Consider the following 23,783-nt stretch of genomic DNA (forward strand, 5'->3'; position numbering starts at 1 on the left):
GCATAGACGTTGTTGGTGGTTTTTGAGGTCATTGCATTGTCTAAATTAGACTTTTCAGGGGACGGAAGAATCCAAGCCCGACACTCCTATTACAATTGCATAAATCGTTGTAAGCTTTTATTAACTAATTCAAAATTTTAAATGTGTCATTGTGCCTTAAAGTATAGGTTTCTTGATTTACCTGTCAAAGTAATAGTGACCCAAAGAAATATCGGTCTATTTAATCCGTATTTGATCTTGGTTTTAAAGTTTTAAATATCGTTTTAAAGTACAAATATCAACTTACTTTATGTTTCTTTATCCAAGATCCTAAATCCGACTCTGTGCGATTGACCTTCAAAGACATTAACAAATTGCTTCGTGAGCTTGTTTTCTTCCATACATAAAAAAATGCGTATGAAAGATGTTTGAATTTTTATATGCGTAAAATAACAATTTCTAGAAAATAAAATGATTTATATGGCCAAGGTTTTCCCTGTTGAAATACTTCGTGAGTGTTAGAAGTGCTGTTTTTGGTAATATCTATTTTGATATAACTTTTGTTTCATATTTTCATTGGCATTTCAATTAAGAAAATTCGGTTAAAAGAATTACAGAGCCTGATGGTTTACTCAACCATGCTTGTATCGTGGTTTGCCCTGGTAGAGCCTGTTTAAGGAGGTTGATTGACCTTACCTTGGGGTATCCAAACCACTACATACAATTTGGTTGACCCGTGAAGCAAGACCTTGTATAGGATCAAGTAAACTGTTTTTGATGGAAAATCAGTGTTTATGGCTGACCATTGGTTTTTCTCTACACATTTCAAGTTAATTACTTGTGCAGTAGACAGTCTTGATTTTGGTGCTGTTTTTTGCCATAAATGGTTTGCTGAGGTTTGGCCGACTGTATTGACTGCTTATGATATAACAATCAACGAACTTTTTCCTATTGTTTTAGCTTTAAAACTTTGAGGTTTCAAACAAGCTGACTCTAATGTACTTTTCATATTTGACAATCAGGCAGTTGTTGAAATAGTCAATAATCATCATGTAAACAGTCTGTGGGAATGAGATTAGTCAGAAGGTTAATGCTCGCAGCAATGAAGTGCAATGTTTGTTTTCGAGCAAAATATATAGCTGGAAAAACCAATACAGGCTGATGCGTTGTCTCTTTTTTTTCAGCACGCCAGAGTACAGGCACCTTGGCTGTCCCCAATCCCAATATCAGTGCTACGCCATCTTATCCACATTTAGACATACAACCTCAGAGTTTGCTACAGTCGGCCTTGTCCAAACCAAGACGAAGAGATTATAAACACAGTTGGAAGCAGCTGCATTTATTGTTCGGAAAATGTTAAAGGGTTGTGATAATGCTCGTGGTGCATAAAGTGATTCTCGTTTACCAATAACAAAGCCAATAATAAAACAAATGTCTTGAGTCATGTATTGTTGATGTGTCACTTCAATTACTTTTAAAAGTCGTGTTCCTCTTAGCTTTTTCTGCCTTTCTACGTTTAGGTGAAATACCGATAAGGTCAAAACAAAACTATTCAAAAGTGAGTGGTGCAAGTCTAAGACTAAAGTTTTCCAGAATTTGATAAATCCAACTTTCCGAAAAGTTTAACACTACACCTGTGACATTAAAAAACATTAAATCATGTTATCCAACTTTCTATTGAGAAATCCTGAACCAGAAATTTGTCCTGTTAGAACTATACCTTATGGGATGTCCGTCCGTACACCTATTTTCGAAACACCATTGCAAATGCAAAATCAATAAATACAACTTCATAACATCATTTATGTATAAAGAACCCAACTATCTTCACATATTCATGGTATCATTTATGTATAAGAAACCCAACTATCTTCACATATTCATGGTGTCATGAACAACAAATAGACGAAAATTAAGTGAAAAAAATGTATGTGATTTTACCCATTATAAATGACAGTTACTCTAACTTTGCATGGAAATAATGTTCCACTGTGATATATCATTCTTAACGTGTTATTTTGTACACTAAATTTCAAGACTTTACTTCAGTTTAAACAAATCCGCACTGTCGATGCTACAGATGACATTGCTCGGTCTCGTTTATTAGTTAATTATATGGCTGGTCTGAAGAATGACATTCTATTTCTTAAAATGAGCTATCCAACAAGTTTTTTTTTTTTTTAAAAGGAATGAAATTCAATAAATCTTTATGACTTGATATATCCACCATGCTGATGTTGAAAGAAGCGTTCAGCTTCTTTTTAAGGTTAAAAAAATAATTTTTGAAAGCGAAAGTACAATTACATGTTTGTTATTTATATTGAATATGTAGATATAAGACTCACCTGTTCAGCACCGCACACCGGCTCGTTAAGAGGTACGGTAACAGTGTCATCGGGGTTAGTCATGTTTTGATCATTGTAGTACTGACCAAAAAATGTCAACTATCCTGTAAGATACTTCGAATTTACTTCCCTGTGACCTAATACATACTGGAGGGAGAAAGCTTCGCAGTTAATGATCGATAAAATCATAATACAGATTTATCTTTTCTAATATTTCTAAAAGGTAATAGTTAACAATGTCGTTTAAAATAACTAATAAGTACTGTAAAAAGTAACCTGTTTATAATAATTGAACGCGATGACTTTGTCAGAAGAATCACTCCAATGTAAATTGGCATTTATATATATATCAAATTGATTGTCAAAGTCAAAAATCAATTACGTGAATACAAGTAGCGTATTTATTAATAAATATACCTTTTTTTAATTAAAACAATGTTTAAGAAAAATACATTTTAACACATTGAATTGAATTTACACTTAATAATTATAAATTGAGTTGGAACTAAAATTTTTACCGTTCCTACATTTTTTCCCAAACGCATGAATGCATAAGAAATCATTCGTAGACAGCTCAAGTGAAAAAATACCTTTCTTTCTACAATAATGCTATCATATGTGGGTTTCAATTATCTTGATCCTTTATTCGAATAGTTTATATCTTTTTAAATATTTCAGAGATTTATTTTAATTCATGCATGATCAATTGAGAAGTGAAAAACATGGAGGGTAGAGGATTAATTTTTATTTTTAAAATGTAACAGATTATGCATTATATCAAGAAACAGTGATACAGGAATCATAATGCGATTTAATAAAATAAAGGATCGACAATTTCTCTGTTATTTTAATCAACCATTATTTGGTATATTGACTTTAATTTGTATCTGCAATATATCACCGAAAAACACTATTGTTTTCTTGGCAAAAATAGCAAAGCGTCAACAGTAAGACCGTGCAGATACATCAAAATACAAGTACATAACCTAAACACAAAAGAACAGAAACAGAGACGATTTACATAAACAATGCAGCCAACAAGATTATAAAAATAGAAAGAAAAATCAATAATCTGTTTATCGCTGTTTTGCTGAATTGTAAGGTATAAATTTTTTTTATTTTCAGTTTTCCTGACCTAAATATGTAAGTTTTATAAGCGCTGCAAATTTCCTTTCGGGACTATTTTTCGGCGACGTGCTACGTGACGTCACGTATGTTGTGCAGCAGTGATACACATCATGTGAAAAAAAATCGGTTAACTATGACGATCGCGTTTAAAATATTGGGAATAATTCTGGGATTTATTAATTTTAATTGGGTAAGTTACTGTATTTAATCATTTTCCATTGTAGACTAGAAAATATTGCCACAAATTAGCCATTATTTCATACGCAGTAAACAATAGAGAGTTATTTGTTGTATGTCACGCGAGGACATTCTAACTCGACTGGCGTGAGATTGAAAATTATCGTATAACAAGATCAAAGGGATTTTAAACAAAATAGCGATAAAAAAATCATATAGAAATGAATGTGATAAGGAAAACAAGAATCACAGAAAAAAACAAAAGCACTAGCATTATGAATTAGCAACAACAAAAACGAGTGAGATCGGGTGTTCTGGAAGGCTTAGCAATGAAGTTGATAGGAATGCTTTTTTGAAACAGTTTTACAGTAATATTGACATGCATGGCGGTCTACAATGAAGAAATAATGATAAAACCACCTTGCTGAATAGTACAATAAAATTAAACGACGTTCGCTCCTTATTTTACTTCTTTCATTCTCGTAACGTCAACTTTCCCTTGGTATAGCACGAAAATTGCTTGATTGATTGTAACATTTATTGACTAACGTTCGAATATAAGCCTAAATATGATAAAAACTGCCAATACAATTGAAAGTACTAAAGTGCCTCATTACGGGATATAGCCGTCCAATACGGCTTTTATGGCTTCAATACATCATATTGGAGTGGTTAAAATCCATATTGGCCTAGCGTATTAGACAAGTTAGTCAATAACGTTATCATTGCGTAAGGTTTTCACTATTGGTTGAGTTATTTGTCCTCGGCTAGAAATATCGAACTTCGGCTACGCCTCCGGCCAATATGGCTAGCGTCGGACCAATAACTAAGCCAATTTCGAAAACCTTATACAATAATACTATAATATTCACATGAATATACGTCTATATGCACTATCGTACCTCGGCGTTGGTCCTATTTGACTTAGATGAAATATGCATTGCAACTCAAATCGTCTCAAAAATCGTTATTTCTTAACACCAACTGTACAACTCACTTTCCATTTTTCTCGATCCTTGGGACAAATAAAAATGATTGATTTTGTTTAAATTTGATTCATAATTTACGTTTATACATGCGAAATTTGTTCCGTCTTAATAAGTAATAGGGCAATACATTTTCATAAAATAATTGGATAATTAATTTGAGATAGGGAATAACCAAAATACGATCTCGAGGTGCAAAAACATCTCGACTGGGTTGAATTTGTTCCGCGCACGAGATAAATATTCAAGCATCCTTAGAACGAATAATTATGTTTGCTTATTATACTTCATAATTGCTCGAAATAAATGTGAATATAAAGAAAAGATAAAAGATGGTGGTATCTATACACTTAAAACTTGCATACAAGCCCTAGAAAAGTCCGGTTTGATACATAAAAAATATTAAAATGATTATTCTTTCCCTATAAGAAAAATACTCTGCTTTGACGCTGATTTGTTCAACGTGTCATAGTTTTCCTTTGCTCTTTCGTCTACCCCGGGCATATCTTTTATGGGCAACTCGGTGGGTGTTTCTAGAAAAAGAGAGGACGCTTACCCCACCAGTGCACCTGATCCATGCTCCTAGATATTAAAGGAGTCCGATTTGCCCATTTGCTTTTGTTACTTTGTATGTATGATGTAAGTTACTTTATGTTCTTTGTTGTGTATATCTGTTTTCCATGTCTGGTCTTTGTCCCTAGATTACGTTCTTTTGATTACCGCTATAACCTTGGTTCCCTTGATTACGCTTTGAATGTTACAGAAATACTCTTTCTTATAAATTTTGTCTGTTTGTTCTTGTTTTAAAAGTTAAAATAAAAAAAAATAAGTAAAAATGAAATATTGTAAAAGAACGACTCTTTAAATGATATCTGAAGTATAGTTTTTAGACTTGTTCACGTGAACTGCTGTTACCATTTGTAAATAAGTAATAATTAACTAGAATGATGTTTATTTAGATTTTGAAGTAGTAAAATTATTTCTGTATCGTTTTGTTTTGTACATTTGTTTAGGGGCATTTCAGTACAAATATCTACATCACAAGTATTTAAGAGTTCATTGACATTTTAGTTTGAGTATAATTATGCATACATATTGTTTTTTCGGGACGTTTTTCTTTGCTTCTATTATTAGTATGCAAATCAGGTTTTAAATAGAACGCAATTTTATATCTGCTTGTATTTAAAACTATTTAATATAGATAGCAAACCTTTATATTTAAAAAAAAACTTTAAAAGAAATTTTTGTCAACAATATGATTAGTAATTGGTTAGAGTGAATGACCAAAATATTATTACTCTTGCCAAGAATGAATGAAGATTTTACACGTGCGCGGAACAAGTTCCGTACTCTCGTTAGATCTAGGCTTTCTTCGGCACTCGTGAGTATATTTTAATTATTTAGTCTATCCAATAAACTATTATACTATTAATCATTTAGTTGCTAAAATTAGCAGTAGAATTACCACATTAAAGAACTTAATCATTAAGGTCATTATGTGCTATTCTTTGAAAGAAATAGGCAATGTGTGAGTTTTTGGTGAAAAAAAAACACACTAGTCTTTTCATTAAATCTTTTTCAAAATTTTTCTTGAAATGGAGAAATCCAACTAAATTTTGTGAACATAAGAGTGGATTCCGATTGATCCGCCTATGCTAAAAACTTTATGCAAGAAAATCTTGTAGTAATATATAATGCATGACATTTAGACGAAAGTCGAGTATTTAAACGCATGTCAATTCTTTCTGTTATCTAATTTAGGTTAGAACTTATTTGATTACACCAATTGATTATCAAGAAATCTTAACTTCACTAACAATATTCCTGAATTAAAATAGCTCATCGAATGCACGTTAAAACAATTATCGGAAAATCTGTGTGATACGCTCTTCAGTTCAATAATCTCTTATCAGTTAACTATGACACATTTATCAGTAGATAGAAGACTATTTTTTGTCTTCAGGTGAACAAGCATGATAATTTATGTATTGGTTTTCATAGCATATGTAACAGGAAACAGACAACCTATAATTGACATGTTATGAAGTCATCTAGTCACGATTATCTTGATATACGAACATTCAATCTTAAGAAATGAAAGATACGTTTTTTTTTTGACAAACTAATGTTCAGTTCACCATTTCAAATGAGGCACGTAAGTATATAAACAGAACAACACAACATAGAAAGACAAAATTTGGGTCTATTCTTAAAAAAAGATACACGTATGCTTCGGATCAAATTCATTATACTAAAAGAAGGCTGATAACCCTTTCATTCTCTATTTTCCCGAAATAAACAATATTTGCTTCGTTCATTCTGCTATCTCCAAGAAGTAATCAAGGGACCTTAACTTGAGCATAAATAAAAAGAATACATTCCAAGGGCTATAACACAAAATTGTCACACACAACATAGAAATATAAAAAAAATAACACGTATGCAAAGAAACAAAAGTAAATGGTTTAACCGGACTCTACTTAAAACTGGGAGCATGGACCAGGTGCATCGCTAGATTGAGCGTCCTCTGCTTTTCTAAAAAACACCCACAGAGAAGCTCATAAAATTTCATGTTTTAGGAAGACGAAAAAGGAAAGGAAAACTATGACACAGTGAACAAATCTGTTTTCATGGTGCAGATGGATATATCATAACGATTCACGAGTTTATGATGACGACCATAAATATTCAGTAGTGATAATTTCAATCTTGTAACAACATTATATTGTTCCAGAAACACTTTATTGCGAGATAGAACGTCCGTCTAGTTTCGGAAGCTCTGATATTACGCCCGAAACGTGCTAGAACACGTTATGTAGGTGCTGAAGGGATGTTACCACAGTTGAAAGGAAGTTTCTCAGTACTGAAAAAAAGTAATTTATTTTGTTGTATAGTTTCGTCATGAGTTTTCCCTTTCCATCTCTTAGTGTATGGTCAAAATATGACTCTCCAACAAATACCACCTATTTGTATCTAGTTGTTTTGAATTTTAGAGAATTAATGATGTATAATGTTTTTTAGTCGGGATTTCAACTGAAATCTCTTTATGCTATTCATTCCGATATTGATCTAGGATTGGGGTTTCCAGAATATCGTTAGAATTTTTTAGAATTCACATACCAGTAAGGAAGTAACATTTTGTATTGGAAAAGTATACCAAATTAATAGAAAGTTGAATTGTTATTTTGTTTTGTGTTTGTTCAAAACTAACTTAATTTTAACCCATGACATAGTCATTTAAGAGCCTAGAACCTCAAAGTAATGAATCTGTTTAGTATTCGCCGTTTTTCCTTATAATGACTAAGAGACTAATTTATTTTCTATGTCAAATAAAACTGATCTATTCAAAATAGGTGTTATAGTGTGATTTTTTTTTCATAATCGATTACCTGTATTACCAATTTATTAATTGATAAAAGTGTACTAATAGGAAAGACTTTTTATTTCGAAAAATCATTAATTAGTCTATTTACAGTACACAAATTCTTTTTTATCATATGTTTTTCATCATTCAATTGGTAATATTTAAAATCACTTAATGTAACTTAGGTATGTCTCTATTAATACATGCAATGCGTCGTAGTGTGTTATGATCAATGGTTTTGTGCTTAGTACTCTCACTTTGAGGACGCTTACCCTACCGGTGCACCTGGTCCATGCTCCCAATTTTTAGTGGGAGTTGCCCATTTACTTTTGTTACTTTGTATGTATGATTTTAGTTACTTTATGTTCTTTGTTGTGTATGTCTGTTTTCCATGTCTGGTTTTTGTCCCTAGAATACATTCCTTTGATTACCGCTATAACCTTGGTTCCTTTGATTACTCTTTGAAATATTTAACCTCAAATATACGTATAAGACACTCTTATAGTCTCCATTTTGACTCTCAGATTCTGAAATTTTCAATAAATTCACTCATGTTTGCAAAATAACCGATTTTTCTTTCAACCCCGGGTTTAGACTTGCTACAAGTCTCTCTGTAATATATATATTATATGATTGAATATCATTACTATCAAATAAAATATATATTACAGAGAGACTTGTAGCAAGTCTACCCCGGGTTTTGCGGCATTACTCCCTTGTAACGACAGTTCGAAAGATATCATATTGATAAAAGTTGATTAATTTGATAAGTTCAAAAATGAAAATCCCCATAAAATATAGTGTGCGTGTCGTCTGTTAAAGATTCGCCTACTAAGACATTTTTAAAAGGAGGGATCGGTCATGATATTACTTCTCATTTTTGATCTTGTTAACAACAATTTTCAGTTTCAGCTGCATTTCTATAGAGGTATTTTAAGAAAATAATGACTTACACATGTATTTCACGGACTTGGCTAGTTCATTACGGGTAACCACTTATATGTGTACAGCTATACTTTGTCCTTTGTAGAACCCACAACCTAATCCATGTAAACAAATACGTTCATGACATCCTAATTTGTACGATTTTGTGTTGTGTTGACCACATGCGATTGAATCAAGCAATTCGTGCAAATAACCGAAGCAGCAATATGCAAATGATACATAGAATATCCATTCGTCATTAATGAAAATATTTAAATGAACAATATGCAAATGACCATAAAAGGAACATTCACCCATCAAAACTAACAATAGTTGCAGAATCAGTCTATTATTCAATAATTTGAAAATGGCGTTGAGACTATTAAAATGACGCACGCTATGAGGTTTGACCTGAATAGTTCAACCACGCCACCGACCAGTGTGAACATTTTAATAATTTGACCTGCATGGACGCCAAACTAAAAAATATTTTACCGAGCAACCCCCCCCTAAAAAAAATATTTCCCAATAACATAGATTAGCAAAATCGTACAAAAATGTTATAAGCTCCTGTGACCGTCTATGATTATTAAAACAGCCAGTAGATCTGTTGGAGGGATTCGACCACACCTCACCCTCCAACATAATCTACTGATTGTCAATAAAGTTGAAGGAATTCAGCTAACGTGCCATAGACAGTCATCTGGGAACTTATAACTTACATTCTACAATAGACTTTATTAAAAGAGTAATCAAGGGAACCACCTAGGTTATAGCGGTAATCAAAAGAATGTAATTCAGGGACAAAGACCAGACATGGAAAACAGACATACACAACAAAGAACATAAAGTAACTAAAATCATACATACAAAGTAAAAAAGCAAATGAGCAACTCGGACCCCACTAAAAACTTTGTTTGTCTGAGGCATTTGCCTTTCATTTAATGTTTATTATAGGTAGGGTGATATTCCAAAACGAATATTTGATGATTAACTTTGGTAACCTAAATGTCTATGAAAGAGTGTTAATTTTTAATTTGACAAATGACTTCTGTTCTTTTCTTATGGTCCTATCACGCCTGTCGAGCCATGTGTATAAAAATAAGAAATAGTAAAGTAATTGCTATCTTTTTAGTTAGTGCAAACCTCTTATATTCCCTATCAAATAACGTCAATCGCATTTCCGTTTCAAGTTTAGACGGCAGATATATAGCCACTTACTTTGATTAGATAAGAAAAATATGTTTACAACATATATTGTGTAATAGTTAAGTAGATAAAGGCTATACAAAAAGCTGGTGTATTTTTATAGATTGGTAGAACATGGAATTGTGATGGTTGATCCGCAATGTCTACGTAAGTGTGTTAATGCACAATTGCTTATATATATATTTAAATAAAAATAAATAAATAAAATAAAATAAAAGGAGGTGCTATAAGGGTATAAAAGTGGCTTAACAGCAGTTAATCTTATATCTTGTATATACTTAAACATTATATTACTACATTTTCCATGATTAGGCCATAGAACGACCTTTTTGACCAATAGATGGGGTCAATAGTCAATATTGAGAACATTTAAATGACCAGTGGAAATTAAAAAAAACTCTTGCAGATCGTTTGGGTCCTATTATTTTAAGCACATTTAGTAGAAGATATACAAAAGAACTTTTTCGCCATCTTAAAATAAATCAAATTTTTCAGTGATTTTCCCCAACAATAAACAAAAATTGAAGATTTATGAAAAAGTTGAAAACATTTTAAAATGCTTCAGACAAAAAATACTTGGAAGAGTAATCAAGGGAACCAAGGTTATAGCGGTAATCAAAAGAATGTAATCCAGGGACAAAGACCAGACATGGAAAACAGACATACACAACAAAGAACATAAAGTAACTAAAATCATACATACAAAGTTAAAAAGCAAACGAGCAACTCGGACTTCACTAAAAACTGGGAGCATGGACAGGTGCACTGGTAGGGTAAGCGTCCTCTGCTTTTCTAGAAACACCCGCCGAGTTGCTCATAAAAAGTCAAGTCCGGCGTAGACAAACGAGGAAAGGAAAACTATGACCCGTTGAATAAATCAGTTTTCATGGTGCTGGTGGATACAACATAACGATCCACGAGTTAATGATGACGACCATAAAACTTCTGTAGTGATGACTTCAATCTTGTAGCAACATTACCCTGTTCCAGAAGCCTATTTGTTAGAGTTCTAGCGCGATACAAAACGTCTGCGTAGTTTCGGCAAGCTCTGGCATAACGTATGAGTTGTGATATGAACACTCCATACGCAGGAGCCGAAGGGATGTTGCCACAGATGAAATGAAAGAAAATGATTAGTATTTTTGTCAATTACCATCGGTGGGCATAAATATGGTCTATGCAACATATTAAACAACATTGGGGGGGGGGGATTCTGCAGAAAATCCGTCTTTTTTATAATTAAGCTACAAAATAGCTAGGTGGTTAAAGATTAAAGCGATGTTTCTTAATTTCTATAAAAATAAATAAATAAATAAATAAATAAAATGCAGCGCTCAAAAATCAGTGATTAACCAAGAAAGAAGAAGGAGTTGCAGGCATATTGAAAGTTCGGAGACACATATTTGCCCTAACTAATTTCACTGATATTGTAGCATTTTGGGTATGGTCACTCGAAACTGGTTAATGAATGGTAGCGAATTAAACCGATTAAACCTGGTGGCATATTCATAGCCACTGGTTTGTAAAGTATAACAAATACTAGAATCTTAAACAAATATAACAATTTATTGATACACTGATATCAATAATTATCATTCTTATAATAAATATACAAATGCTAGAAAATGTGAGAACTTACCTTTAAATATAAAGGAAATCCATAGCGATAGTGAGGTTAATATTTGTGTCACTACGTCATGAAATCAATAATATATGTAAATTAGTGGGCGTGCATTTTAACTAGGTAATCCGCTGGGGTATATACAGGTACGGATAAAAAATGCACGGTAGAGAAACTATGAATGATTACATGCCTGTCTGTAACAGTAACAGTAACCTAACCTTAAAACTTTGCAATATGAACATGTCTATATTGGGTTTTAAAAATACACAAAATTTCAAAGGAATCTGTCTAGTAATGTAGTAGAAGTTGCGGACAATGTTTATGTGGACTGACAAATTGAAACCTATATAACTGTTTGTGGAATAATAACAAACTCAAATGCACATTAAGGTCTTAATTCCACTTTTTGTCTTTAATCATTGCAAATCAATTCTTGGATATCTAATCATCTGTCAATTTGGATTGTAATGATGTCAATTATATTATAAAGATAGCAGTGCTTTATCCAATGTTCCAAGCGAAACAAATTTCGATAATTCACATTGTGAAATAAATTCAGTAATTTCACTCTCGGACTTTTCGCCAAAACGTCACAACTTTGAAATAAATCCGCCGTTCAAAACATTTGAATTTATGTTGAAAATAGTAACGAATAATCGAGGAAATCTATATAATATATAAGTTAATCAATTGGTTATTGTGAATAAACAAGATATGATCACTCATGCCAAGAACGCAGTAAGATTTAACTCGTGCGCGGAACAGGTTCCCGCACTTGTTTAATCTAGGCGTTCTGCGGCACTCGTGAACATATTTTAGTTATTCACTCCTTCCAATTAATTATCCTAATATTATTTTACCTGTTGTGGAGAGGCGGTACCGATAATGGATGAGGGGAGGGTTGATTTTTTCACATCTGATTCAGGGTTTCAGGATATTCTTTAGGATTGGAGATCCTCGTTTATGACTTTAGGTACCATGTAAGTTTTCTGCTATTAGAAACATTTTTTAATGTTTGACCATGTACACTATGTCATTCAAAATACGCATTTTTAATACGTTCCTGTCAAAATTTGTCTAGATGGCCTAACTAACATAATTTCCTTTTTCAATAAATATTTGAGTTGTTATAGGCAATGGTATTGTCATTAACGTTTTGTCAATTTTTTTTACAAAATATACTCTGTAATATTGTCATTGGTAAGCATATATCACATGGAATTTGCGCGGAAGAAGTTCAGTCTTTTTACACGTGGAAAGTCCTTAAACTAAAGTGGCCGATTGTCTCCTGTGGGCGAAATATTAAGCTGTATATTTTTATTTACATCGTATAATTTATATATTCCTTTAATTTCGAGGCCTTTTTTTTTTTTTTTTTTTAACTTTTTTCAATTACATTTAACACATCTTAATTTGCAATTACAACATTTATGACCAAAACTTGATATTTTGGAGAAAGTAAGTTTTATCAATTTTTAATCAATTATTCAACACTCTTAACATAACAAAATAGAGTAATCTTAGAAAGGGTGATGAAAACAACACTTTATTTAATTTCTAACGGAACTGAATTTCAAATAGGCATTTCTATACTAACACCCCTTTTAATACAATGGAATAAAATGGACTGCACCAATCAGAAACGATCAATCATCGGCCTTTTACAGATCAATAACAATCGTGGTCTTGGTACTGTCTCTTGAACTTTAAAGTACAAGGGTACTTTTAAAGGTATTTTTTTAAATATAAAACTTCAATTTCCATACTGGTAGAGTACTGTAGAATGGTTGAAATAGACTATTAGATTTGTAATATTTGGACGAACACTATTAATCAGAAATATGTATTTCATATAATATAAACAAGTACGTAGAAAGTCATAATGGAAAGTACTTACACATAAATTGTCTGAACTTGATTTATTTTCTCTAAATTACTATTGAATGAGTTGAGCATCTGATATTGGAATGTGTTTTTTTTTAAATTGTGATGGTGCAAAAAGAAAAAAAAACGACTTTATAAAAGATATTTATTGACCTGTTTTACAGATAATTGATTATTCTTACATTCAATATCGTCTAGATTTCTATATGTTTTGGTGTCGATTATCTCCCGTAGAGGAAGACTCTTTTGGTGTGAAGAAAGAAAGATAAATATATTTAAAACTTTTGTTTATAAACGTTTGGGAAAAAAAATAAAATATGAAATCTTTTTCGAATATTTTTTCTGTATATTGTAGATATAATATGTTTTCAATTTAAATTTCTTTTAAATTAAATTTGCACAAAGCAATATATAGCAGAACCAAATTACTCATAAGTTATAGAGAGAAAACAGAATGACCTATATTGTGACCTTCAACACTGTCTGTAAGCTGTATTAAGGGTCAACCGGATACAATTTCTTGTGCAGTTTGTGCAATTGGAAGACCAACCAATACCCATGATATGAGATGAATTAAAGCTAAATTATTTTTATGGGCTTATGTCAACTTTCATTTTTATATAACACATTCGGTGTAGTAATACAATACACAAAAAGAAAACTAAAACAACAAATATGAAAATAGCCACAATATTTCATTGCATTTTACCTTTGAAATTTAAATGTTTTATTTTTCTGATTGCTAAAATTATTATCGCAAGGAAATTATGGCATAGCAGCAAGTATTAGCGATAAATATTCTAAATCACCACTCCCACCCCAGTCGCACTGTCATTGAAGATTAATGATCTTGATCATCTAATGACTTTTCCATTTTATGAAAAACGATTTATTGAAGAAAAAAAAATAATTACCACATGTTTTTTATAGTTGCAATTTACCTGAAATAGCAGGAAAATAACAACTAATATTCTTCACGATCGTTACACATAACATCTCTCATATAAGATCAAGATGCAGTACTTGACATCCATTATCGATTTGTTCACGAACATTTTACTAGCTTGATGGTGTGATGTAAGGGAATATCGTTTAGTGAGGAAAAAAACATATCATATCTCTCATATACGATCAAGCTGCAATACTTGACATCCACTATCGATATGTTCACGAACATTTTACTAGCTTGATGGTGTGATGGAGGGGAATATCATTTAGTGAGGCAAAAAAACATATCATATCTCTCATATACGATCAAGCTGCAATACTTGACATCCACCATCGATTTGTTCACGAACATTTTACCAGCTTGATGGTGTGATGGAAGGGAATATCATTGAGTGAGGAAAGACAGATATCCGATCAACAAAACAACAATCTTTAGCCATTAATTGGGATAATCTGGTGTCGGAAAATTAGTCGTAAGTTATGACGTCACAATACTTTGATTTACTATGACTTCATAACTTACGACTAATGTTACATTTACGATTTTTTTTGTGAAAAGGGCCACAGCTACGGTATCTGTGCTGCGTATGAATTAAGTAAAATAAAGTGTATGTTGTCCGGATTTTGTTCGTTTATTTGGTATATAAAAAGTCGTAATTATCCTCATTATCTTTGATAAAACTCATCTTTTCTAAAGTTTTATTGCAGTGCATAGCGGTTCTAGTGCTGGGTGTTTCTGAGTATTTGTACTCTGGGAAAAGATTTAGAATAGTAGCGTAAGTTTTGATTCTGATCAATTACATTTTCAGTTACTCAACAACTCACACTGATGAATGTATCTGTATTTTCATAGTTCAATAATACAATCAAGGTCAAATAGAAATAAACAAAAAAAAAAAAAAAAAAAAAGAAAAAAGAAAATATATTGACACAACAATGAACATTAAATAAACGTACAAAATACAACGCAAATGTCAATCTGGACACTACCAACACCTGGAAGCATGGACTAGGTCTAAAATGAGGATAAGCTTTCTCTGATTTTCTGAGGTCTAGCCTAGATAAAATTTACACATTAGGACTTAAAATAAATTCATTAAGTGGATGTATCATTATAATACTACCATAAGGTGTGTTGGATACATTGGTATCGTAAATCCTTAATAACTATTTACACGTGATTCCATTTTAAAAAGTTTCAGTTGACATAGTGTTATATTGTCGTTCTGTTGATATCCTCTAGGATGACACAACTATTTGTAGTTTTGTTGATTTGCTCTAACAAATGTTTGAATTGTTTTGGCAGTAGTATAAAAAACAATGAAAACAATTTATGTTTGCAGGCCTATTGATTTTCTCAAGGATGACAGGCTAGCTTTACCGTAAGCTGTTGCATTCGGAAGCGTTGGTTTGACAGTATTTATCATGTTCTTTGAAATAGAATCGGCAATAATAGGTAAAGTTTCACCTGAAGTGTTACCATAGATAAAACGTAAGTGCATGTCATCTTTCTGTGCAGCATAGACCCTTAAAGTATTACTGCTTTTCTCACACCCAATCAAAAATCGCATATTAATGTAAACTTTTACTACAGACTTTGACTCAGTCGTCATAAATGTCTGGTCCCAAGTTCATCCCGTGTATTTTTTCCCGAATGTGCAGGAGCACAAAAATTGAAACCTTTTAACACCCATGTATCATTCCTTGTATTAAACATTGATGCCAGATAAGTATTTCAGTTGATATAATTGTACTTTGGGAAAACCCATCGATGTAACATTTGGATTCTTTGTTATTTTCGGTTTTGTCTACTTCGTAATTTTTGTGGTTTTCGTGGGTAGGACAAACCAGGAAATTTGGTTCCCAACGAAACGGATATTTCCACTGAAGTTTATACCGCAAACCTCAAAACAACGAATCCAAGAATCCACGAATCGATGTTTCTTCCCTAATCCACAGAAATTGGAATCCACAAACTAAAGTACTTTCACAGTAATTAATCTTGAACTTCCGAAATATTTGGTTCTTATATTACGCTCTTAATGAGATGTAACTTCTTTAAAAGCGTGTTATGCATGCCAAAATTGGCAATACTCATATGATCTGTGTCTTTTTATTATATATAAGGGACAAAGAGCACCCATATGATATATGAAAGTTGTTTTAAAGACTATAGAACAGAATCAATATCAGGACTCGGCTACAAACTGAATCTATCTATGTATAAACCAAGTAGGAAGTGAATCTACGTCAAACTTGATTGAGAACAAATATCCCGTAGGTAAATCTAGAATTGATTTCCCGTTATCTGCCGTGTACAAATATATTTTCCACCAATACACTCATTCGTTCCTCCTACAATCAGTAAAATCGACTATAGATTAAAGTGAATTTAGAGCACAATATATTGACACATTTTCATGGGAATGATAAAGGAAAATATTTCTGCATCGTATGCATATTATACAGACAATAATATACGTTTGTACTACGTTAAGCAATAGCTGCATTCGAAATCTTTTTATTTCTAGGTAAAGATGGTGATTTCAAAATTGATTGCTATTGGTACCAGTATCGTATTGCATATCCCTGAGCGGGTGTACGTCAAAACATGGATGCCATAAAAATATAGTGCATTTTCTTTTTGCCTCTCTACAAACTAATGTTTTGTCAAAAGACATGAACAATGACTTAAAAAATAGAGCAAACATCACACTGTAAGATGAAGAACTTTTTAAAAAGAAAATCTAACATAATATCATAAAAATGTTCCACTGAAAAGGTTGGTTTGGTGAGTGCAAAACGAAAGTGAAAGTAAGGAAAATGGCTATTTATAGTTCAAGACTACTTTTCTGTCCAATCTCCGTGGACTCACCCTATTTTCTTTGCGGGAAATTATTTTTTCACATGTCCTTAGAAATGCTACATAAGTGAAAGTTTTATTGAATCAATTTACATATTTTTTTTAAAAATCCTAAAAATATGCACTTCACAATAGAAGTCTATGGGAAAATTAATACGATACTGAGACCTATTAGCGGTTCTGCACTTTAAGAGCTTGTTCCTTTTGTTTTTGTTTTTTTTTTTGGTCATTTTAGTGCCATTGTGGTTGCTGTTGGCGGTTTTATCTTCTTTCCAGTATTATCCAGTGTTTGCATCGATACTACAAAAACACCATTCGTTGGGCCTCGTGTTGAAATAGCGTGTACTGGATATTTGTAAGGTTAAATTTTACATCTAGCAATATATTTAAGAACGTTACGTTACATTATTTATTTCATGTTGAGCAAGTACAAAATGAAGTATATCTGTTGAAATATTTCTATTTGCAGGAGTGGTGTGAACTGGATATTTCAAAGGCTCTCCGGTAAAACCAGGACGGTATAACACTAATTTGTTGTTATGAAGAGCATAATCAGAAGACAACATATATGCATTGCGATTTTTCACCGTCCGTTGGCCTTAAAATATTCTTATTATTTGCTTTTCAAAGGCTTTTCCCATGTTTGTGTCTTCGATATTACTGTTTCGTCTCATCAGTATTAGGGGTAAACAAATTACTTGGGTTTATTGTTTGTTTTTGTTTTGTTGTGTTCGTCTATGTTATATCGTATGCGTCCTTCTATGATTTGTAGTTGGCACTTGCATAAGAATAGTAGTTCTCAACTATGTGGACAATAGTGATTGATAGATGGGGTTCTCGAACTAATAGTCAGCCAAAAACAAAACCAATTGATAGTAAACACTCAAGTTCTTGACATTATATTAAATACGCAGAAAATATGTTGCAGGTGTGTTAATTGTATTATTGTATTCTGGAAAGACCTAAAGCGTTATGTGACAGGATATGCTTACTCTCGAATTTTTTTTATTGGAGTTCACATTACAAGTGTTTCTTTTTTGGTGTTATGTCTGATGCATTGTTTGTCTTATCTTGAGGTTAATGTTACTGTTTACTAGTGAAAAAAAAGAAATAATACAACATTTTCATCGAAAACACTTTTTTTTTCCATTTTGAAACAGTACCAAATAGCTGAAATACATTTTGCGTGACACTTTTTAAAATATCATGTCTCGGAAAGGTTATGAATAAAATAAGGATTGATCAAAACACATGTTCGGAATTTCAATTTTCGGAATCAAATAGCGATAGTCATGCGCATTACAGCAGACAAAAAAAGGGAGTCAGGTCATCTTTGGATATTCAATGTTTCGCATGCAGAAAAAAAAATTCTCACGCGGTTGCGACGTGTTGACGTCTTATTGCACCAGGACCATCATTTAGTTTGCATAAGATGAATTTTCAGTCTTTAATTTTCACCACATAAAAAATATTTGCCAAGTTAGCATGCAACATCCCGTCTTAAAACATTCATATTGTCTGTTCACGCTCATTTTTGAGTAACACTTGCATCTAACTTAATTGATCTTTATCAAAGTGATCATTTGAAAATTTAGCCAAAATACAGACAACAAACATTCGTTATTGATTCATGGCAAAGTCGGTGAACGTAACATTCTGGATGTTAATTCTTTACGTTAATAAAAAAAAATAATGGATGCGTTTTGGTCTTGATTCCAGAAATCACAACGCACAACACGTGACACCTAATCAGACTAACACAGAGGCGGTTAGCACGAACCCGGCTCAAAACAGGGTGTAACTTCAACTACTCTATCATTTCTAGGTGTAAACTCCCAATATGTACACCAGATTCCTTCATCCTTTGTCAAGTGCCTCATTTTTCTAATAAAGTAATTCTAAATATAAAAACTCCATCAAAATGTTTTCTCAAATTTCCCAACAAATCATTCAAATATTATTTTTCCGAACCGATTCCAGATTTAATTGATGTTTGTTGAGTTATAGAAGAAAAAAAAATACAATTATAATTTGAATTCGAACTCATTTATATAAATATAGTTTAGTCTCATAAATTCCCATGCATCTGTATAAAATAGATTGCAAAAGTTGATTTTGATTTGGTCAAATAGGCTATGTAAGTCTCGTCACGTGACTTCGTGGTTTCATGAGAATGGGTCCTCATTCAAATGCATTGAGATTCGTCATTAATATAGTTTGAGTTCATTATTAAAAGCGAAATATTTTTATGAAAAAAATACTGATAAAAAATGACAAATATTTATTTATACAGGGTGAAAATGTTAAGAAAAGCATAAAATAGAAGTTTTTGCATTGTAATGCATCGTTTTGATTTCCCGGAAGTAAACAATTAAATGCAGATCGGTCTTTGGATTTCAATGCGGTATACATCGGAATTTCCGGAAGGGAAACTAAAGCAATATAAACACATTGCAAGACAGCAAAATCCGGTAATCGTCATATACGTTAGGTAGTCCTTTACGTTAGATTAGACATTTATCAAAAAAACATGTAACTTCATATTAAATTATGATGACGACAATATAACCATTGTATCAATGATATTTTAAAGGCTGTATAACAGTTTTAGAATTTCTTGGACTGTATTCTTGCTAGACAGTAATCGATTATGCTAAAACTATGTTACCACAAAGACAGGGGAATTTTACAATGGGAAGTAACATCATCATCAAAGTACTAAAATTGTTGGCATCTTACATAATTATTTTATCGTATGAATCTTTCTTCTTACAGGCCGCCCCGTGCAGGTCCGGGTGTCAAAAGAATAGGCCTGCAGCAGCGCTAAGCTTGTCGTAAGAGGCGACTAAATAGTGCTCAGAAACCTAGTAGCGGACTAGGGCGCTGCCCACAGAGCAACTTGGATGTGTGCCCCAGGTGGTGGAATGGGGTACCCCTGGCGTGTTATACGCTGGGGTTGTCAGGCTGTAATACGGAAAACCTGACCGCAAACCATAGTGGTGCACCGTGTTGGGAAATATGCCACGTTCCTCGCACGTTAAAGAACCCGGCTATGGCATTCGATAGGAGTAGGAACTTTTGCGCTCCGCGACAGGAGGCTAAATTGCCCGACCCTACCCCTTCCTCCCTTTTATCTTGTGGCAATCACAATTTGTTGACCCTATTATCCTTGTGTCCCATCCATTTTTCATTTCATCATTATTTCAGCCTGAATATAGCTGAAATATTGCTGCTCGGGCGTTAAACCCCAACAATCAATCAATCAATCCATTTTACAGGCCATTATTTATAGCAAGGTGTTGATTCCACTTGTTAGAAGGATAGTATGTAATCACTCGGTTTGTTCACCGTGAAACATCAAATACAGAGCTGGGCGATAGTCATGATAAAAACTGTCTTGCTCTAAAAAATAGGTTTGTATGGTTATTGTTTATATTTTAAATGTTTCTGAAGTACTGGCAAACATATTTTTTTCTTAAGAACCCTAACTGGTTTCCATATGTTATTTATGATTATCCCATCAAATTAATATGAGATAGGTGCTACATTGGACTTCCCAAATACTATCGGTGAAGTTTTTTTTATGTCAACAACTGTTGTATCAATTTTTTGCATACGCAGCGCGTGCTCATTAGCAAAAACGGGGGAAATTCCCGCATGATTACCCATTTCCGTGACCTTGAAGAATGTTATCGGCCAAAAATATATAAGATATTACAATTTCATTTCCCCACTGTTGACTTGTCTTAAAATTTAGCTACCTTCTGGGCATAGTTTAACGAATATGCTTGCAAATTGATGATGCAAGCATATATAACGCTTGTATGATACAAACTGTAGGCGATTAATTATGTTTGTGTACATCAAGGTATTTTCCTTAAACATTCATTTTAAATTTATTTTGCTTATAACTAATTGTGAAATAGAAATAACTACTCAGTCTCTCTCCAAACGATTATGTATGAATATTTTACTGAGATGAAGTCGTTTACTGCATATAATAGATCTGGTTCTCTTTCAATCGAAAGACCATTACCTGAAATGAAATGTCTTTGGTAGTTTACTTGACAATAGATAAAGTAATTGTCTGATAGATGTATAAATCTCCTAAATTATCCAGTCAACTACCAAAGTTAAGTGAATAAAAACAGTATCTCAAACGTCATTGTATGCGTTGTAATGTACAATGATTTCCGTATTTCCCACATTCATCCAGTGTGGTGAGCTACTTCTTGTTTTTCTTCCGAGCAATCATTGGTTTATTGGTTGTATCAGCCGTATTCTAGTTGGTGCAGCCATTGGAATACTAACAGTGCCAAGACTTGATGGTGTTAGTTTACCAAGGGGATATGAACATTAAGATTATGGTATAAATAAATTAAATTGCCTGTTTTTTTGAAAAAAAGTATCTATTCCTTGTATTCTTTGGAGAATATCAATGAGCTGATTCTATAAATTATTCATTTTTTATTTGAATATGTTACCTGTAAGGGACTAAAAAGTTAGTGAGGTCTTTTGTATAGATATGGTAAGTATCATTCGCTTGATGACAGGTAATGACTTGTCTGTTGGCTTAGTTCTTATATACATAACCAAAAAAAATCATTTTGTTCATTAAGTTTTTCATTTGAAACAACGCTGTTTCGGGTAACAATATCACGGTCAATCCATGCATTGTCTTACGCAGTGGTTATACTCATACCGTTCTTGCCACGTTAGTTCTCATACAAATCTTTCCTCGTTTGTCTACCCCGGACTTGACTTTTTATGAGCAACTCGGCGGGTGTTTCTAGAAAAGCAGAGGACGCTTACCCTACCGGTGCACCTGGTCCATGCTCTCAGTTTTTAGTGGAGTCCGAGTTGCTCATTTACCTTTGTTACTTTGTATGTATGATTTTAGTTACTTTATGTTCTTCGTTGTGTATGTCTGTTTTCCATGTCTGGTTTTTGTCCCTGGATTACATTTTTTTGATTACCGCTATAACCTTGGTTCCATTGATTACTCTTTGATAAAGTCAGAAAGGCTTATTCCATTGGAATATTTGGAAACAAAACGAATTATCAAGGTCATGTAATAGATTTTTATGAAGAAGATTCGAAACTATTAAAATAGTAGTATGTAGTATAGTTTGTTTTCGCATTTCAGTTGCACTGAATTAAAAGATTCCAAAAGAGTACCTAAGTACGTAACTTGCTGTCAGACTTGAATCATGCAATCAGTACTTCTAAGGTTTTATCTTGCAATTATATTTGTCACTACAAATACAATCAACAGCTGACCATTCTTTTCCGTTGCAGGCAACATTCTAATAGTTCAGTTCTTTCTAACGATGCCATAAAACTTCTTTCGGTTCGGCTAGACACTGATTTTTGTGATTTGATATTATTTAAGTATATATTTTTGCAGGAATTTTTGCTTGTAATAAATGCGTTAAGATTATCAAAGGCCAAATATAGTATTATGTCTGTTTCCGTCTATCCTATCTACCCTTAACATTTTATAGACATTTTTTGTTCAATCACCGTTAAAGTCAAGATTGTTTTCCCATTGACTCAATATAATACGTTTTTGAACAACAATAACTTCCCTACCTAAATACCTACTTGCTGATTGTACGAAAAAAGACTATTATTTTCTTTGGCCAAAGCATGAAGCATTAGCAACAGATTCATAGACGAATCAGATAGATAAAAAAGTAAAGAAGATTCATAATAAGCAATGTTTGACACTTTGTAGCAAAAAAATACATTCTAAGCACCTTTTCAATAATATGACGAGAGTAAGGTTTCAAAGTATGTCAAAGAGACAACAACCCCCTCACCGCGAGATAAAAAAATTAGCCAAAGGCCACCCTTTGATCTTCAATGAACGACTGAGAAACGATCACTCCATAGGGCAGACTGCCGCTGGCCCCAAAACATCATTATGTTCAGGTACAGCGAAGGAGTTGACCCTATATACTCAAGTAACTAAAAAATAAACTGAGGGTGAAAACAAATCAAGTCATACCGAGGCCAGAATCTCCTGACTTGGAACAGGCGCAAAAAATGCGGCGGGGTTAAAGTACTTTGACGTGACTTCAACCCTCTCCTTTCAAATCTGGCCACTATAAAAAAATAATAATAATACATAATGAAACACACATTAAAATCAGTTAAAAAAGTCAGAGTCTCTTAGTACAACGGAAATAAAGAAACCGAATAAAAATTATCGAAATGTACAAACAAAGGACTACTAGCAGTTAACTGACATGCCAGTTCCAGGCTCGTTTAAACATACAAAAATTATGTCCATATCATATGAATAATCAATCCCAATTTTTCCTATGCTGCGAGATTTACAGTTTATCAT

At 32.8% G+C, this 23,783-nt stretch overlaps 1 protein-coding gene and 1 long non-coding RNA gene across 8 annotated transcripts in view; one reads left to right on the plus strand and one right to left on the minus strand.

The window, feature by feature from the left end:
- The window catches only part of LOC148602906 (uncharacterized), a 41,061-nt gene extending 29,265 nt beyond the window's left edge, over positions 1 to 11,796 (minus strand). The window contains exons 1-4 of one of the 3 annotated variants that reach the window (XM_088552714.1): positions 11,752 to 11,796; positions 8,933 to 9,019; positions 2,325 to 2,428; positions 287 to 334 (exon numbers count right to left, since the gene is read on the minus strand). In XM_088552714.1, the coding sequence (XP_088408840.1) occupies positions 287 to 334; positions 2,325 to 2,387 (111 nt within the window). In that variant the 5' untranslated portion in view covers positions 2,388 to 2,428; positions 8,933 to 9,019; positions 11,752 to 11,796. Of the gene's footprint in view, positions 1 to 286; positions 335 to 2,324; positions 2,472 to 8,932; positions 9,020 to 11,751 lie in introns of those variants that run through there. The other 2 variants (XM_088552715.1, XM_088552716.1) reach the window with 2 other exon arrangements.
- On the plus strand, positions 7,224 to 19,103 carry LOC148602907 (uncharacterized). 5 transcript variants are annotated; one of them, XR_015916591.1, is made up of 5 exons: positions 7,224 to 7,488; positions 10,216 to 10,259; positions 15,266 to 15,344; positions 15,912 to 16,845; positions 17,100 to 19,103. It is a non-coding gene; the product is annotated as an uncharacterized LOC148602907 (long non-coding RNA). The 5 variants fall into 5 exon arrangements; XR_015916592.1 differs by lacking the exon at positions 7,224 to 7,488 and having other exon boundaries at positions 10,155 to 10,259; positions 15,912 to 16,024; positions 16,410 to 16,845; XR_015916593.1 differs by lacking the exon at positions 7,224 to 7,488 and having other exon boundaries at positions 10,155 to 10,259; positions 15,912 to 16,024; positions 16,696 to 16,845.
- Positions 19,104 to 23,783: the final 4,680 nt, after the last annotated feature.

This window comes from Perna viridis, chromosome 11 (genome assembly GCF_037379345.1).
Source record: "Perna viridis isolate PV_CMFRI_1.1 ecotype Kerala chromosome 11, ASM3737934v1, whole genome shotgun sequence".
NCBI lineage: Eukaryota > Metazoa > Mollusca > Bivalvia > Mytilida > Mytilidae > Perna > Perna viridis.